General features: G+C 54.4%; 2 protein-coding genes, 1 long non-coding RNA gene and 1 pseudogene across 3 annotated transcripts; 2 read left to right on the forward strand and 2 right to left on the reverse strand.

Annotated features, from left to right (window-relative positions):
• LOC128782904 (zinc finger protein 271-like) overlaps nt 1–17682 on the forward strand; it is a 510341-nt pseudogene that overhangs the window by 144563 nt on the left and 348096 nt on the right.
• Nucleotides 3042–4818, reverse strand: LOC128782964 (olfactory receptor 14A16-like). The gene is made up of 2 exons (XM_053933552.1): nt 4716–4818; nt 3042–4052 (listed from the first exon to the last, which is right to left on the reverse strand). The coding sequence occupies exon 2, from the start codon at nt 4027–4029 to the stop codon at nt 3097–3099; it is 933 nt and encodes a 310-aa protein (XP_053789527.1). The 5' UTR covers nt 4030–4052; nt 4716–4818; the 3' UTR covers nt 3042–3096.
• LOC128782986 (uncharacterized) lies at nt 11841–14320 on the forward strand. The gene is made up of 3 exons (XR_008428935.1): nt 11841–11855; nt 12341–13247; nt 14260–14320. It is a non-coding gene; the product is annotated as an uncharacterized LOC128782986 (long non-coding RNA).
• LOC128782917 (zinc finger protein 883-like) lies at nt 14339–17307 on the reverse strand. Its single transcript, XM_053933441.1, has 2 exons — nt 15822–17307; nt 14339–15632 (listed from the first exon to the last, which is right to left on the reverse strand). The coding sequence occupies exons 1-2, from the start codon at nt 15931–15933 to the stop codon at nt 14458–14460; spliced, it is 1287 nt and encodes a 428-aa protein (XP_053789416.1). The 5' UTR covers nt 15934–17307; the 3' UTR covers nt 14339–14457.

Below are 17682 nucleotides of genomic sequence, written 5' to 3' on the forward strand. Positions count from 1 at the left end.
GTAAAAGTTGCCCCATGATTAAAGAATATGAAATTCTGCTGATGACACCAACCCTTGAGCCACTCGTTGATAATGTGAGCTCTCCTATTGCTTTCACCATTTTTCTCAGACTCCAAAGGGACTGAGGAAAAGACTGTCTGTGCCCCTGTCCTATTAACCACCTGACCCAATGCCCTAAAGTCCCTTTTAATTGCCCTGACACGCCACTTTTCAATCTCATCACTGCCAGCCTGGAGTATCAGCAGTGGGTAATAATCAGAGGGCTGAATCAGCCCAGGCAGTGTCTCAGTGATATCCCGTACCCGGGCCCCAGGGAGGCATCAGACCTCTCTGTGGGGTGGGTCTGGTCGACATATGGGGCGCTCTGTTCCCCTCAGAAGGGAGTCACCCACCACGATTACCCTTCTTTCCCTTTTGATGTCAGAGGTGGTGATCTGTCTCACAGATGAATCATAACTGGGAGGCTCACTGGGCAGATAATTTTCTTCTAAACCATCTGGCTGACTCTCCAGATCCAGGGGATCATACCTGATCTGAAGTGACACCTGGCTTGGGAGGGGGGATTGGGAGGAATTTTTATTATTACCTCCCTCCTTGAGTAGGTACCCACTCCAACTCCTGTTCACCAGCCAGGTGTCCTTCTATAGCCTGACAGTGGGGGCATGGGAGACAGCAGGAACCAAGGAGAGCATTGCTGCCCTGCCAGACCTCATGGAACCAAGGATCCACTGTGACACTGCAGGGCCTTGGGGGACCACGGCACCATTGTGACACTGCAGGGCCCAAGTATCCAAGGGACTTTGTGACAGCAAGGGGTCCCATGGAACCAAAGGGATATTGGGACACTGGGAGGCCTCATAGAATCATGGAGACCATTGGGACACTCTGGGGCCTCATGGAACCATGGTGACACCAAGTTGTCTGGGAGTGTTGATCTGCTGAAGGATAAAAGGGCTCTGGACAAGTCCATGGACAGGCTGGATCCAGGCACCAAATCCCACAAGGTGAGGTTGAACAAGTCCAAGTGCCGGGTCCTGCACTTTGGCCACAACAACCCCTGCAGCGCTCCAGGCTGGGGACAGAGGGGCTGGAGAGCAGCCAGGCAGAAAGGGACCTGCAGGGACTGATGGACAGCAGGCTGGACATGAGCCAGCCATGTGCCCAGGTGGCCAAGAAGGCCAATGGCTCCTGGCCTGGATCAGGAATGGTGTGGCCAGCAGGAGCAGGGCAGTGATTCTTCCCCTGTGCTGGGCACTGGTTGGGCAGCACCTCGAGTGCTGTGTCCAGTTCTGGGCCCCCCATTTAGGAAGGACATAGAGGGGCTGGAGCGTGTCCAGAGAAGGGCAACAAGGCTGGTGAGGGGTCTGGAGCACAAGTCCTGTGAGGAGCGGCTGAGGGGTTGTTGATCCTGGAGAAGAGGAGGCTCAAGGGAGACAAGGCGGTGTCAGGGCACAGGTTGGGCTTGATGATCTCCAAGGACTTTTCCAGCCTTGCTGATTCTGGGATTCTCTGAAACCACCCTTGGAGCAGTTGCAGGAGGAGCCCTGGGCCTCCTCTTCAGAAGCTGCAGCAGCCCAGGTCCCTCAGCTTCTCCTCACAGCCCCAAAGCCCATCCTGTCAGTCCTGCAGAGCCTCTGCAGCTCCTCCTCCTTGCCCAGAACAGGGAGCCCCACAGGCAGACACAGCAGCCCAGATGTGCCCCCCTGGCCTGGGCTGCCTCTGGCAAGGGAGCAGCACCAGGCACTGCAGGAGCCTGCAGACAATTCCTGCAGCACTTGTGGGATGATCCTGCTCCCCAAGGGACGTTCCCATGGTGCCAAGTCAGGAACTGCAATGGGGAGTGGGGCCAGAGAGGAAAGGGCAAACAGGGATGGGCTGTGTGCAGGGGAGGGAACAGGGCTGGGCAAGAGGAAGAAATTTGTAGCAGGAAGAGTAAAGAAAGCAGAGGTGAAGCCAAGGAAATGCTCAGGGCAGTTTGGGAGTGGCTGCCAGGCAGCCCTGGCTCTGAGCAACAGTGTCTGCAGTGGGACAGGAAAGTCCCAGCTGATGGGAACAAACTTTCTGGCTGAGTGCAGAGGCCAGGACAAAGCTGAGTGGTTTCCCTGGCGTCCCCCAGCCCTTCCTGGCCCCAGGGGCTGATGGCATTTGGGCTCCCTCAGGTTCCTGTCCCCACAGCACCAGCACGGGGGTGCTCCCACCTGCTGTGTGCAATGCAAACAGGGGCTCCTGAGCCAGCGCTGCCGTGTCTGTGCCTGCAAGGATGCGGCACCTGTGTGAGCTGGGGGAGAGGCCAGGGCTGCAGAGGGGGGATGTTGTTGGCAGCTCCATGAGGACGCTCTGGGACGCTACCCTGGGCTGTGCAGCGCACTGGGGATGGATCAGCCCCTGCTCTGCTGCTCCTTCCCCTCTCCCCCAGGGCCCTTGCAGAGCACCATCCGTGCTGTTTGCCCCCAGCCTGCCCACGGCCAGCCTGGGGCTGCTGACGGGGGTTTTCTGTGCTGAGCATTGGCCTGGCTGTGTTCTTGAGAGAGCCTGGGCAAGGAGCCTGGAGCCCCCAGGCCCTGGCCTGAGGCCTCAGCGCTGCCCCAGCAGTGCCCATGGCCTGTCCCTGCTGCAGCCCCGGCACTGCCACCCCCAGGACTGTGCCCGGCCCCGAGAGCACTCAGGCCCTGCAGCAACACCAGGGCCACCAGGGCAGCGGGGCAGGGCCACGGGAGCAGCACTGGCAACACCAAGTGCTGCTGCTGCTGCTGGGCACAGCTGCTGTGCCAGCACTGATCTGCCCCCAGCTCTGCACACAGACATTGCTGCTGCAGCTCCAGAGAAGGCAACAAAAGGGCAGCTCTGCAGAAAACTCTGCTGGGAGATCCTTTAGCTCCCTTAAAGCCACCGAGAGCACAGCCCCTCATTGACACAGTCTGTGGCCACAGGGAAAGGTGGAGAGAAACAAAATTAGGAATGGTACAAAGAATGATACTACTTTGTGGACAATTTGAAAAGCATAAAGCAAAAGAAAAAGAACCTCCAGAATGAAACCAACAAGAAGTATCAAAGATGAGTTTTATTACAAGTGATTGGCAGAAATTGGCCAGCAGTTTAATGTTTCTGAAACCATCCAGTCATCAGTCTCCTCACTGCAGCCTTGAGCTCCTGGTTCCTCAGGCTGTAGATGAGGGGGTTCAGGGCTGGAGGCACCACCGAGTACAGAACTGACAGTGCCAGATCCAGGGATGGGGAGGAGATCGAGGGGGGCTTCAGGTGAGCAAATATGACAGTGCTGAGGAACAGGGAGACCACAACCAGGTGAGGGAGGCAGGTGGAAAAGGCTTTGTGCCGTCCCTGCTCAGAGGGGATCCTCAGCACAGCCCTGAAGATCTGCACATAGGAGAAAACAATGAACACAAAACAACATAATGATAAACTTGCAGTAGCCACAAGAAGCCCAAGTTCCCTGAGGTGGGATTTGGAGCAGGAGAGCTTGAGGATCTGGGGGATTTCACAGAAGAACTGGCCCAGGGCATTGCCATGGCACAGGGGCAGGGAAAATGAATTTGCTGTGAGCATGAGAGCATTGAGAAAGCCACTGGCCCAGGCAGCTGCTGCCATGTGGGCACAAGCTCTGCTGCTCAGGAGGGTCCCGTAGTGCAGGGGTTTGCAGATGGACACGTAGCGGTCGTAGCACATGATGGTCAGGAGATAAAAGTCTGCTCCCATGAAGAAGATAAGCAGAAAAACCTGAGCAGCACATCCTTTGTAGGAGATAGTGCTGGTGTCCCAGAGGGAATTGTGCATGGCTTTGGGGACAGTGGTGCAGATGGAGCCCAGGTCGCTGAGGGCCAGGTTGAGCAGGAAGAAGAACATGGGCGTGTGCAGGTGGTGGCCGCAGGCTACGGCGCTGATGATGAGGCCGTTGCCCAGGAGGGCAGCCAGGGAGATGCCCAGCAAGAGGCAGAAGTGCAGGAGCTGCAGCTGCCGCGTCTCTGCCAGTGCCAGCAGCAGGAAGTGGCTGATGGAGCTGCTGTTGGACATTTGCTGTGGCTGCACATGGGCACCTGTTCATGGAGAAAGGACAGGCACAAGTCAGGAGAGGCTGCTTGGAGCCAAACCTGGGCCATTCCCTACAGACTGTGCTGCTGGGACTCATCCACCCTTGTTCCTGCTCTGGGCAAACCTTCACCCAGGTCCCTGCCTGAGCTCCAGCTGTGCTGGCTGAGTGTGCCAGGAGCAGCCAGGGCTGTGCGTGGGGGCTCTCAAGGAGCCATCCCTGCCCTGCTGCCCTGTGTTTGTGGCCATGTGGCAGAGGGACAAGGCTGGATATTCAGCATTTGTCAGGGGAATCACTTCTAATTCAGAAAGGGTTGGTAGCATCTGCAGTCACACTTCTAAGTGAAATAGATGTCAGGAATTGGATTCAGAAATTGTTTTCCTACCCACACATCATTGCTGCCTCTCTGAGGTCAGAAATCCCCAGCATTCCTGCTGCACTCAGAGTTTGCCACTGAGAGATGGGAGAGGCAAAGGATTCCCTGTGGCTGAGGGCAGGTGAGGGGCTGGATGGGCTTGTTCCCCCAGCACTGCTCTGCTCAGCCCCCTCTGCTTCCCTGAGCATCTCCCTGGGCCTGGACATTCCCTCCTGAGAGGTGCCTTGTCCCTGCCAGCGCTCACAGAGCCCATCCCACCCCGCGTGCCTTCGGCCCGGCCCTACAGAAACCTGCCTGTGTGCAGGGCCCTGGCTGGGGCAGGGTCTGTGTGCAGCTGGGCAAGGGCAGCTCAGGAGAGCCCTGCTGGGCCCTGCCAAGGTGATGCTGCTGCTGTCCAGGGCTGAGCAGTGGCTGAAGGCCCTTTGGGAGGCTGCCAGCAGAGAGACTGACCACCCAAAGTCACAGTTCTGGAGTCTCTGTAAATGTTCAAACATTCCTTTGAGGATCCTGTGTGTCCCTTTCAACTCAGAATGTTCTGTCATTCTGGGATTACAATTCCTCTTCTGCTTCTCTCATCCCCCTCTTGTCTATGATCAAAAGAGAGAAAAAAAAAAAAACCAAAAAAACCCACAAACAACCCCTTGCAACAGAGTTAGAACAGTAAAGTAAAAACCAGACCTTTATTGGAAGCTTCCAGGTGTCCCAGTGGGGATGAGGCACAATCGACTCCTGATTTCAACAATTTCAAAAGGTGGATTAATTGGGATATTTAACAGGAACATCCAATAGGAGATTCAGTTGTCCCAGTTACACACTCCTGGCTCAACCCATTGGTGTAGGTTCAAGGTCTATTTTGCCACACTTTTTGTTATGACTGCTCATATTCTGGTCAAAACCAAAATGTTCTTCTTGTAGGTCCTCTTCCTGGTAATAAGACAATGCAGTATTTCAGGAATGTATTTAGACAGCCTGCTTATTGTTCTAAAATCTAAGAGAAAGGTTAGGAAAGGTACTAGAGTTAATTAAGGATTACAGTTATATAAGCATATATATATATATATGCTTATATATATATATATATATAGAGCTAACTAAGAGTTTAATAGAGTCAAGTAAGGATTATAGTTTTATAACAATATAATAGTACTCTACAAAGCTATGAATATATAAAAAAGTATCACAAGCAAAAATCTTTTTGTCTCATCCTTCTCCAAGCAGGAAATTGAAAACAGTCTCAGGAAAGCTGCTGAGCTTTACAGCAATCCCAGGCTTACCTTCGTTGGGAAGTGTCCTCCGGAGCTGTGCCCAGGCTGGTCTGGAGCTGGGAGCAGCCCTGCCCCAGCCAGCAGCTCTCAGCAGCAGCACCTGCCCTGCTCAGGGTGGCTCCTTCCCCCCACAGCTTCTGGCCAGCGCTGGCAGCAGCTCCCCGGGCCGGCTGAGAGCTGTCCCTGGCAGGCAGCAGAGTCCCTGGCCCAGCACAGCGCCCTGGGCTGCAGGACCCTGCTCTGCAGGACAGCCCTGGGCACCCCTGGCTGCTCTGCACAAGAGACCATCAGAGAATGGACTCACAGGGGCTGTGGGCATTGGCATGTTCCAGCTTGAGGAGATCACTGCAGGAGCTGCAGCTGCATTGTCCTGCAGCCAGAGGTTCCTGTGCCAAGGGCTGGCAGTGATTCTGCCCCAGGCACTTCTCAGCACCTTCCCAGCCCTGACTGATTGAAGCTCTCTGTGCCTCTGGGCTGTGCCCGCGCTGGCTGCAGGCAGTGCCCCAGCCCTGCTGGGCTGGGAGAAGAGCTGCTCATCCAGAGAAATGTGCTTTTGAAGCTCTGCTTGCTTACCAGCATCACCCTCTGTGCCAGGAGCCCGGCCCAGCTCAGCAGCACAGACACAGCACAAGGACTTGAATGAGCCTCTGGGGCTTTGTGCTCAGGCCCTGAACATCAGGCCCTGAGAGGGAGCTGAAGAAACCTCTCCAGAGCTCCAAGTCAGAATCCAGCTCCAAAGTTTCTTGGACTTTTAATGGGTCCCAGTGAGGGACACGAGTGAGAAAGTGTCCCCAGGCCCCAGGCAGAGCAGAGAACAGGAGGCACTGATGACAGGTGGGGACAAAGAGAAGCCAAGTCTTGGTGGCCTGGGGCACAGCAGGGTCTGTGCCACCAAGGGCTGTCAGGAGACACCTTGTCCTGAGGCCCTGGGGCCTCCTGGCACAGCCCCAGCCAGGCTGGCCACTGTCAGCCCCTTGTCCTGCCCTCAGCATCCCCCCCTAGCCCACATCCCAGTGGCCTCAAGGATCTGCTGGAAGGAGTCCCTGGGGAGCCTTGCTCAGCAATGGCCCTGGGGGCTCCACAATGCTCCCAGGGACTGCAGGTTTTTCAAAAGACTTTGGCTTTGGCTTTTGCCTTGGAGTCCCTGAGAGCTTTGTGCAATCATGGCCTCCAATTATCTGCTGTAATTAGTCCCTGGAGAGGCTTTGTCAGGAACAACACTCAGTGGGGCTCATTAATGCTTCAAGGTACTTCAGTTATTTTAAGGTACTTGGTGTTTCTCTTTTGCTACAGACTCTGTGAGAGGTTTGTACAATCATGGCCCAATTATCTGCTTTAACGAGTCCCTTGAGAGCTTTGCACTGACACTCAGTGGGGATCATTAATACTTTGAGATACTCAAGGTTTTTAAGGTACATTGGATTTTCCTTTCCACACTGAGAGGTTTTTGTGCCATTTTGAGTCTCTGAGAGGTTTTTGTGCCATCCTGGCCTCCAATTCTCTCTTTCAAGGTGTCCATGAGGAGCCTGTGTTGGGGATGGACCTCAGTGGCACCCATTAATGCTTTGAGACACTTTGGGGTTTTCTTCTGGCTTTGACTCCTGGAAAGGTTTGTGCAATCTCCTCTCAGGCCCTGAGGTTCCAGGGCTCAGCTCCAAATGCACCACGGAGCTCATTAGGATCAAGCAAGTCCTGACAAACCATGGCTCTGCCTTGATTTCCCTCTGCTCTACTACTGTTCATCAGGAAGTTTCTGTAGTGGTTTTGGTTCGCCAGTTTGAGGTTTCTCGGCCAATGCATCAATTAGTGTGGTGGGTTCAGTGTTGGCTAATTATCAATGCACTCACAAGAATATACTTACGCATTTCCTGCTGTGAGACAGGATTAGGAGAAAGGCAAAGTGGGCTCAAAACTTTAAAAGGGTATAAAGAAAAGTTTACAATAGTCAGTAAAAGAAAGAGTAATAAGAATCAGAACAAAACTTTCAGAACACTTCTCCCTACAACTCTTACTGACAATGTAAGGAGACAAAATCTAAAATTTTCAGTCAGTTTTCCACCTCTAGAATAGTCTTTCTTCAATTCACTTAGGGAGAGGTGTCTCTCTTTCATGCCGTGGAGACTTCTCCACAAGAAAACAGTTCTCTTGTGGCTCTCAATTTCCACAAATAGCAGCCACTCAGAAAAACTGAAATCATCAAGTCCCTCCCATTTTTTCACAGCTTTTCCCACAGCTATGTTTATGGGCCATGCCAACTTATGGGGTATTAAAGATGAGCTGTTTAAGCGCAAAGGTTCTCTTCATCTATTTATGAAATCATCTTCATCTCTGGGAACAGAGGTCTTCTTCTTCTCTCCCTGAGGGCACAGGGTCTCATCACTCTTCTCTCTTTCTCTGTTCAGACTCCTCATGGGATCACAGGTACTTCAACATTTGGTTACTTTAGCATGGAGGCCTTTTCTGAACAAGTCATCTCCTCATACTTTTCAATGCGTTATAGGGAAAAAGAGAGTCTGATGTATCAATTCCATCCTTCTCCATAGCTTTACCAGAGGATTTCAGCCCCAAGATCAAGACATCTCCTCATCCCTCCCATCTGGGACACAACTTCCTCTTCACTGACCTCAGTGTCTTCACGTTGCTCCTGTGTGTGCCTGCACTTTGTCCTTTTCTCTCACTGGAGGGAGGATGGAAGCACGGGAAGAGTCAATATCTGAGGCGGGGCCTGCAGATGGTTGCGTGAGCCCGGCCGGGCTGGGTCCTTGCGGCCGGAGCTGTTTTCCCATGGAGGTTTGTGCAGCGGCTGCGCTGGGGCTGTGTCAGGCTGGGCGGCGCTGGGGGCAGGGCCAGGATCTCAGCAGCCAGGCCAGAGCAGAGCAGCAGCACGGCCGGGGCCGATGGCTTCTCCTGGCCCTGCCCGCTGGTTGCGGGCCAAGCCCAAGGGCGGCAGAAGCTTGGCCCAGCCGGCCCGGCCCGGGGCTGCTCCTGGGGCCTGGCGGATCCTGGCTGGGCCCGGGCTGGCGGCGGGGCAGGGCTCGGCAGCGGCCAGATGTCAGCAAGCGCAGCCACGGCCCGGCCCGGCCTCGGCCCCGCGGCCTCCCCTCCCCTGCCCGGCAGCCGATGGGGCCTGGCGGGCTCCCTGGGAAGGGGCCCGGCCCCACGGCAGGAGCCGCCCGGCCCGCCCCGGCCCAGACGGGGGCTGGCCCGGCCTTGGCACCTCTTTGCTGCCCAGAAGGGAAAGAGACCCAGCCAGGCTTCTTCCTCTTTAACTTGTGTCTTCACAGAGGTGTTTGCAGTTTCCTTAGTGGTTTAACAGATTGTCAGCTCTCAAAGCTAATTCCTGATTGGTTTTTTTGTCAGACACGGAGGAAACTGCTAGCAGCTTCTCTCAGGACATCACTTCCGTGATGCAAAACCACCACGACAGCACAGAGCACAGAGCTCCTTTGTCCATATGTAGTGGTCATGAGCCTTAGGCCTCAAAATCCCACCTTGGGAGATCTCTGGGTGCTCTCCAAGGTGTTTTCAAATGAAAACATTCAGCTCATAGTCTAAGAAAATCACCAGATTACTGGGCCAGCCTGACCTGTCTGTCCTGGCTACTTTTGTCTGGGAGCAAGTCATCGATTTACAGAATTTGGGAAGCCAAATTCTAATTTTGGCCATGGTCCCTTGGCAAGAAGGCTGTTTTTTTTTCCATAGCAAGGAAGGAACAGAGCCTCAGTTTTTCAGGGGTAGATGAGAGGTGACCACCAGAGGCCAAGCCCAGCCAGAGCTGGCAGGTTTTGTTCTGAGAGATACCCTTAAAAATAGGAAATTTTTTAGAGAGGGTACCAATTTTAGCTATGGGCATCTGAAAAGAGGGACAGTTCTTTTCCATAGCAAGGAAAGCATGGAGCCCCAGTGCTTCAGGAGCTGACGAGAGGCATCACTTCGCATTCCAGCATCCGCCAGACCTGTCAGGTGGCCCCTGGGAGGCCAAGCCAGCCAGACCTGTTCCATGTTCCCTCGGTTCCATGGGGCCCCACAGTGTCCCAATGGTCCCTTGCTCCCAGGAGGCCCTGAGGTGTCACAATGCTCCCTTGGTGACACGAGGCCCTGAAGGGTCCTCATGGTCTCCATGGTTCCATCAGGCCCCACAGAGTCAGAATGGTCTCTGGGTCCATGAAGCCCCGCTGTGTCACCATGGCCCCTTGGTTCCATGGGCTCCAGTGGTGCCACAATGATCCCCTTGGTTCCATGAGGTGCCCACAGTGTCACAGGGATCTCCATGGGAAGGAAAGAACCAAGCCCTAGTGTGGCAGGGGCAGCCACCAGAGGCCAAGGCCAGCCAGACTTGATGGTACTGGCAGAATTTGTCTGGGATGAACCCTTGGATATAGGGAATTCTGGACGCAGTTCCCCAATATTGGCCATGGGTGCCTGGGGGAGATGGCTGTTTTTTTCCCATAAGAAAGAAAAGCACATGGTCCCAGTGTCTCAAAGGCAGATGAGAGGTGGTCCCCAGGAGGCCCAGCCGGCCACATCTGTTCCATGTTCCTTGGTTTCGTGGGACCCCACAGTGTCACCATGGTCTCCTTGGTTCCATGAGGCCCTGGAGTGTCACAATGTCCCCCTTGCTTCTGCAGTGTCACAATGGCCCTGTGCTTCCATGAGGCCTTGCAATGTCACAATGGCTTTGTGGTTCCACAAAGCCCTGATGTGTCACAATGGCCCCTCGGCTCCGTGCGCCCTCGCTGTGTCACAACGGCTCCTCTGTGACACTGCGGGCTGCACAAGGTCACCATGGACCCTTGGTTCCTTGGGGCCCCCGAGTTCCACAATGGTCTCCTTGATTCCATGAGGCAGCACAGTGTCACAATGGCCCCTTGGTTCCATGAGGTTCCACAGCATCACCTTGGTGTCCTTGGACCTGCATTGTCACAACTGACCCACGGCTCCATGAGGTTCCCCAGTGTCACCGTGTCGCTGTCAGAGTCTGGATGAGATCGATGTCCCCAGACCCCTTGGGATGCTCGGAATGCCCGTGTGGGGCCAGGGCAGGGTCAGGCCTTGGTTTGTGGTGGGACAGAGCCCCGCCCCCAGCCCTGGCCTGGCACAGCTGTCAATCACAGAGCAGGGGCGGTGCCAACCCAGCTCTGATTGGCTGAGCTGTCAATCAATCACACAGCAGGGGTGGTGCTAACCCAGCTCTGATTGGCTGAGCTGTCAATCAATCACACAGCAGGGGTTGTGCTAAGCCAGCTCTGATTGGCTGAGCTGTCAATCAATCACACAGTAGGGGGTGGTGCTAACCCAGCTCTGATTGGCTGAGCTGTCAATCAATCACACAGCAGCTGGTGCCTACCCTGACTCTGATTGGGCAATCAACTGGCAGTCCCACCCCAGGGGCGGGCCCATGGAGGCCCAGGGGGTTAAAAGCCGGAGCTCGAGGCCAGCCCATGGTCTGGATCCTGCCTTCTCCTGGGGTTCCTCTGTTGGCGATGCTGGAACCTGAGCAGCTGGTGCCTGTGTGTGCCTCTTTCTACAGATCTTCTGCCTTTCTGCTGTTCTCCATTTCTTCTTCCTCTTCTAATCCTACTTACCTGGAACATTTTTGGGTAACTTATCATCTTAAGGCTTAAATGTTTTTAGGTTAAATGGGCTAAGTTAATGAAGTTAATGCTATGATAAGAGGTTTATGTTGAAGTGGATGTTGTGTTATATCTTTGCTCAAGTTCCTAGATTGTCCATATTTTGCCAGTAAAATTTTGTGTCATTTTGACCTCTTAGCTCCGTTGGTTAGAGCATGGTGCTGGTATCACTGAGGATGTGGGTTCAATCCCTGTGTGGGCCATTCACTTAAGAGCTGGACTAGATGATGCTTGTGACTCCCTTCCTACCAAGAATATTCTTTGCATCTGGCCATGGTGAGAATATCTGGTTGGTGTTTCTCCTGTGCACCAAACTCAAGTAAAGGAGCCTTTGGTGACCCCCAGCATTTCAGTGTTCTGGGGTGTTACAGCCCTGCAGGCTCACAATGGCCTCTTGTTTCCATGAGGCCCCACAGTGTCACACTGGCCCCTTGGTTCCATGGGCCCAATAGTGCCACAGTGATCCCTTGGTTCCACAACTTCCCACAGTGTCACACTGGCCCCTTGGTTCCATGAGGATCTGGAGTGTCACACAGGTTTGTGACATTTGTCCTTGCTGCCCCTCACATCCCACTGCCCCACAAACAGCCCCGAGCCACCCGTGAGGGACAGGCCCTGCTGTGCCAGGCTGGGCTCAGGGCTTGGCCTTTCTGCTTCCCCCAGCCAGCCCAGGCCTTGCTCAGCATTGCAGTTCCCTGCTCTGAGCCTTTGGCTCCCTGCAGTCCTGGCCTCAAGGATCTGCTCTCACCAGTCCCTGGGGAGCCTTTGGCAGTGCCTGCCCTCAGTGGGGCCCAGTGATGCTCCAAGGGACTTGGAGTTTTGCTTCTGAATCCTTGAGCAGCTTCTTCACCCTTCTCTCAGTGCCTGAGGGTCCTGGACTCAGCCCCAAATCCAAATCTTCAAGTCTCCAGGGCTTGTGCAGCTTATTGGAGTCAGTTTGGAGTTCTGTTAAGGAGGAAGATTTCAAAGTAAACCTCATGACTTCTTTTCTTTAATCAAGTGAGTATTTTTTATTTTCCAGTTCAGAGAAGAGCTGATAGAAGCATTCCCCAGGTGATCTTGATGCTGAATGTCTCCTTAGGAGGTCTGGGCATGGGGAAGAATGAGCCCTTTGAGGGCTGACCCTGTTTGGACAAGCTGCTCCTCAGCCCCAGCCTCACCATGTCTGACATGGCCCACCTGGCACTGACATCCCTGTGCCCTGCAGCAGAACCTTGTCCCTGAGCTCTGCAGCTCCATGTCCCAGCCCACTGCACCGTGTCCCACCTGCTCTCCTCAGGGCTCTGCCTGCACACAGGCCCAGGAGAAGTTTTCCTCTTGGGAAGGAAAGAATGGAAAAGCCTGAGCAGGTTATCCTACACAACAAACCCCACTCAGGAAGCACCTGCTCAGTACAGGCTGCCTGGAATGATGTCACCTTTCTACAAGAGACAGTGTGACCAGAAATGATCTCTGGAAGCAGAATTCTCTGAGTCTCCCAGCTGAATTCTCTGTCCCTGTCCTTTCCCTGGATCTCTGTTGCAGATGGAAGCTGCTGGTGCCATCCTCACCTTTAAGCTCTCTTTTGAATGCAAACAGATGTTCCCAGCTGTGTTAAGCAGGATTTGCTTAATGTTTCTATAAATCTTTTGTGTTCCCCATGGAACGAAGGGGCCATTTTGGCACTGGGGGGTGACGTGGAAGCAAGGAGTCAATTGTGACCCTGGGGTCCCATGGAAGCAAGGGGCCATGGTGACACAGCAGGGCCACGTGGATCCAGTGGTCCATTGTGACACTGTGGATCCAAGGAGACCATGGAGACACCCCCAGAACCTCATGGAACCAAGGAGCCCATGGTGACCCAGCAGGGCTGCATGGAGCCAATGGCCCATGGTGACACTGCCCATCCAAGGAGGCCATTTGGACACTGCGGAAGCTCATGGAGCCAGGTAGGCCATTGTGACACTGAGGAACTTCATGCCACCAAATATCCATGGTGACACAGCAGGGCACCACGGGAACCCAGGAACCGCTGTTGGCAGTGCGGAAACTCATGGAACCAGGGGCCCTTGTGGCAATACAGAACCAACACAGCTGCTGCACCTTGTCCCCGGGCCCTGCACAGCTCCTTGGGAGGCACGGCAGGAGCAGCACCCTGGGAGCCTCGGGAATGCCCCTCTGGCATCCATGGCACACGCTCCCAGGGGCTGGAATTCCAGTTCCCAGCCAGGAAAAGATCTTCCTGCCCTTGAAGGCAAAGCTCTTAAGAAGGGGCCAGAAGCCAACTGCAGCAAGATCCTACAGTGACATTTCACTGCCAGCCTTCATAATTTCACCCATGGTGGTTGTAGCTCCTGGATTGGGAATGAAATCAGGGCAGGGCCTTTGGTGGGAGCTGCCCTGGGTCAAGGGAGACACTGAGAGAGAAACAGAGCAGGCAGAGAAAGGCAGGAGAGAAAAGAGGACACAAACACAAACAGCTGAGAAGGCGGCACTCGGGAAAACAAATCAGAACTGATGGAAAATGAATGGGACAGGAATAAATAATTCTGAAAATTTTATTTACTGCTAAAATACATCCCAACCCCCCAGTCCCACTAAACCCCAATCCCACTTCTCCAAATTTGGATCCCATTTCTCCCAATCTTCTTCCAACCCCATCTCACCCTAGAGGCTGAGGAATTGAGTAATTTTGGCAGGGGATTGAGTTTTTTTGAGGTGGGAACAAGCCATTTTTAGATGGGATTGAGACTTTTTTGGGGTAAGATTGCGTTGTTTTCAGTGGGACTGTTGTTTGTTGTTTGGAATGCAGAGAGATGAAGAACACTGCCCAAAATCCCCCAAGGACCAACAAATCTTCCATAATATGTCCCCAAACTATAAATTCCCCTTCAATTAGCTGTGAAATGGTGAGACTTTAGACATCTCTGACAAATTTCTTTCTTTTTGGTCCTATTTCAGGTGTTTTTAAGGGATGAAGATAGATCAGACAAATATTAGGGCCATACCAAAAGGATAACCAGCTAGGTGTCTTTCCAACATGGATCACAGGGAATGTGGGTCACCAGGGCTCTGACCAACGTGGGTCCTCCCATGGGGGATGGAGTTGGAGCAGTGCACAAAGCTCTTCCTGCCATTGGGGCACTTGCAGGGCTTCCCTTACCGGTGGGTCTGCTGGTGTCGGGTCAAGGCAGAGCTGCTGGAGAAGCTCTTCCCACACTGGGGACACTCGTAGGACCTCTCCCCGGTGTGGGTCCTCTGATGGCAGATCAGGCTTGAGCTCTGGCTGAAGCTCATCCCACATTCCCCACACTCGTAGGGCCTCTCCCCGGTGTGGACGCGCCGGTGCCTGATGAGGTGGGAGTTGCGCTTGAAGCCCTTCCCGCAGTCAGGGCAGAGGAAGGGCCTCTCCTCGGTGTGAATCCGCTGGTGCAGGAGGAGATGCGAGGTGGTCTGAAACCTCTTCAGACACTGGGGACACTCGTAGGGCCTCTCCCCAGTGTGGGTCCTCTGGTGGCAGATCAGGCTTGAGCTCTGGCTGAAGCTCATCCCACATTCCCCACACTCGTAGGGCCTCTCCCCGGTGTGGATGCGCCGGTCCTTGACGAGGGTGGAGTTGTGCTTGAAGCCCTTCCCGCAGTCAGGGCAGAGGAAGGGCCTCTCATCTGTGTGAATCTGCTGGTGCAGGAGGAGAGTGGAGCTGGTGTGAAACCTCTTCAGACACTGGGCACACTCGTAGGGCCTCTCTCCAGTGTGGACCATTTGGTGGATGATCAGTTTGGACCTCTGGCTGAAGCCCTTCCCACATTGCTCACACATGTATGGCCTTTCCCCAGTGTGGATGATCTGGTGGCTGATCAAGTGGGACCTTCGGCTGAAGCTCTTCCCACATTCCCCACACTCAAAGGGTCTCTCCCCAGTGTGGATGCGTTGGTGGATGACAAGTGCAGAGCTGCAGCTGAAGCCCTTCCCACACTCCCCACACTTGTAGGGCCATTCCCCGGTGTGGATCATCTGGTGGCAGATCAGGGTGTTGCTCCGCCTGAAGCTCTTCCCACACTCCAAGCACTTGTGGGGCTTCTCCCCATCATAGAGCTGCTCATGGACCACCAGCTCTGAGCTCTGGCTGGAGCTCTGTCCACCTTCCTGGCCCAGGGTGGGTCTTTCCTCCTCAGAGCACCCTGGGCTGGGTTTGCAGCCCCTCCTACTGTGGGATCTCTGGGGATTTTCCTCCCCGTTGGATTTCTGCACTGTGGAGCGGCTCAAAATGGCCTCTGCCATGAGGTTCTGCTGTGGGGATTTGTCCTCCCTGGTCTCCATCCTCATCTCCTCCTCTGGGGGGGGAAGGACAAGGAGAGGATGGGATTTGCCTCCGTGCCAGAGGGAAGGGGAAGGAGATCCCCCCAGTGCGTCCCCGGCAGGATGGCGTTGGCAGCGGGGCTGTCGTGCAGCCAGGGGCCGTGGAGGACATGGGGGAGATGGAGCAGGAGAGAGGGGGAAAGGGGCACTGACTTCCTCCTCACCTGCCTGGGTGTCCCAGGGCTCCTTCCTCGTCCTTGCAGCCTCCTCCTCCATGTGGCAAAAGTTTGGGGATGGGAAATTCTGTTCTGGAAAGAAAACAAATGGTGCGCACATTGAGTTTTGTACTGGTTTGGAGCAAAGCAAGGGGAGAATTTATGCCAGAATTACAATTTAATGAGAAAATTAGGATCAAGGCAATGATCCAGAAACACTGGCTTAATCTGACAGAGTCAGGATATAACCTGACACCCCGTTGGGCAGGGTGGTGGTAGCAGTCTGATGAAATGGTGGCTGCAGTCCTGTTGGAGTGATGAACGTGATTCTGTCAAAGCAGGGATCCTGTAGAAGGGTCTGGTCTTCCTCTGAAGGTCCAGTGGTGCTGATGGAGCTCTTGTCCTCTGGGAATCCATTAGGCAAGGTGGTCCTGGTGTTGCAAGGGTGAGATTATATCCAGGTAGGAATGCTTGGTTCCTCCCCCTGGGCGGAGCATCCCACAATGGGATGATGTAATTTTATCAGTCCTGCAGTGACACTCAATGGCCCATTAACAGAAGATGGCCCCTGGAGGGCGTTATCAGGGCTGAGTCCTGGCAGAGATAAAGAACACTGCCCCACCTGTTTATCACAGTTCATGAAGATGGTGACTGAAAACACACTTTTGGTTACATCTTACATTGTCACCTGAAACAGTGAGGCAATTCCAGCTCGGGGTGGGGGGTGAACACCACCCCCCTTACCCAAACTGGCTGAGGTGTAAAACCCCCACCCTGGGAAGGCCCCGCACACAGGGGACAATGGCACACTTGCCCTGCCCCAGGGGAGGTCTCTGTCCCTCTGTCACTCCCTTGCTCTCCCCACTTTGCTCTTTCTTTCCATCTCTCTCTCTACCTGAAATTTCCTATTCAATAAAATCCACTTGGGATTTGGTATCATTAGCACCTTAACTGGGGCAGAGGCCTCTCTCTAACAATTTTATTAACCAGATTGTGACATCATTTTGGCTCAGTAAGATCAGGGCACTGTTGTCTGACCCTAAGTGCCTTTGAAAACAGCATGGTTCCCTCCTCTCCTCTTGGGAAAGGGAGTTTCCACTGCTGCTGACGGAGCCCGGCCCAGAGCTGCTTCCTCTGTCACGGGGTGAGCCTCTGCTCGTGAGAACAGCCCCTAAACTGGGACCTTATTAACACCTGCCCCACTAAAAGAGAGACCTATCCCCGTCTGCTCGGGTGCCCGGGATCCTGAGCTCGGCTCTCCCTGCCCTGCTGGGAGCCCCTCACCCCCTGCCTGCTGAGACATCCTGCCGGCCCAGCTTGCTGCTTTCCCAGAGTCCTGCTGGGGCCCCGGAGCCGGCTGCCCCCAGGGTTTGTGAAGCGGAGCCTTCTTCCAGCCCTTCCCGCCTTGGGACAAAGCCGCCATGGCCGCGTGCTCCCCGAGCCCGCGCCGGAGCGCCCCCTGCAGCCGCGCGGGGATCACCGCACCTGCCCTGCCCCCGGGAGCCACCAGCGCCCCTGCCGGCCGTGCCCGGAGCTGCACCGCAGGGAAAGTGCCGCGGCCGAAAGGCTGCACTGGGCTCCTGTTCTGTTTGCTGCCAGTGCCGGAGGTGCTGCTGTTTGTTTGCTTTATTGTACACACTAGTGAAGAACTGTTATTGCTATTCCCACATCTTTGCCTGAGAGCCCCTTGATTTCACAATTCTAATAATTTGGAGGGAGGGGGTTTACATTGTCCATTCCACAGGAGGCTTTTTTCTGCCTTCCCTAGCAGACACCTGTCTTGTAAACCAAGAACAATTTTGGCGCCCAATGTGCAGCCCGAGGGCATTGAGAGAAAAAGGGTAAAATGAGAATAACAATTCTTTAATAA

This window comes from Vidua chalybeata, assembly GCF_026979565.1.
Source record: "Vidua chalybeata isolate OUT-0048 chromosome W unlocalized genomic scaffold, bVidCha1 merged haplotype SUPER_W_unloc_5, whole genome shotgun sequence".
In the NCBI taxonomy this organism is placed as follows: domain Eukaryota; kingdom Metazoa; phylum Chordata; class Aves; order Passeriformes; family Viduidae; genus Vidua; species Vidua chalybeata.

Coding starts and splice junctions, on each gene's coding strand:
- LOC128782964 (XM_053933552.1), bottom strand. CDS start 4,029: ATGTCCAACAGCAGCTCCATCAGCCACTTCCTGCTGCTGGCACTGGCA.
- LOC128782917 (XM_053933441.1), bottom strand. CDS start 15,933: ATGTGCGCACCATTTGTTTTCTTTCCAGAACAGAATTTCCCATCCCCA. Junction 15,633..15,821: donor GCCCTGGGACACCCAGGCAG/GTGAGGAGGAAG, acceptor TTCCCCCCCCAG/AGGAGGAGATGAGGATGGAG.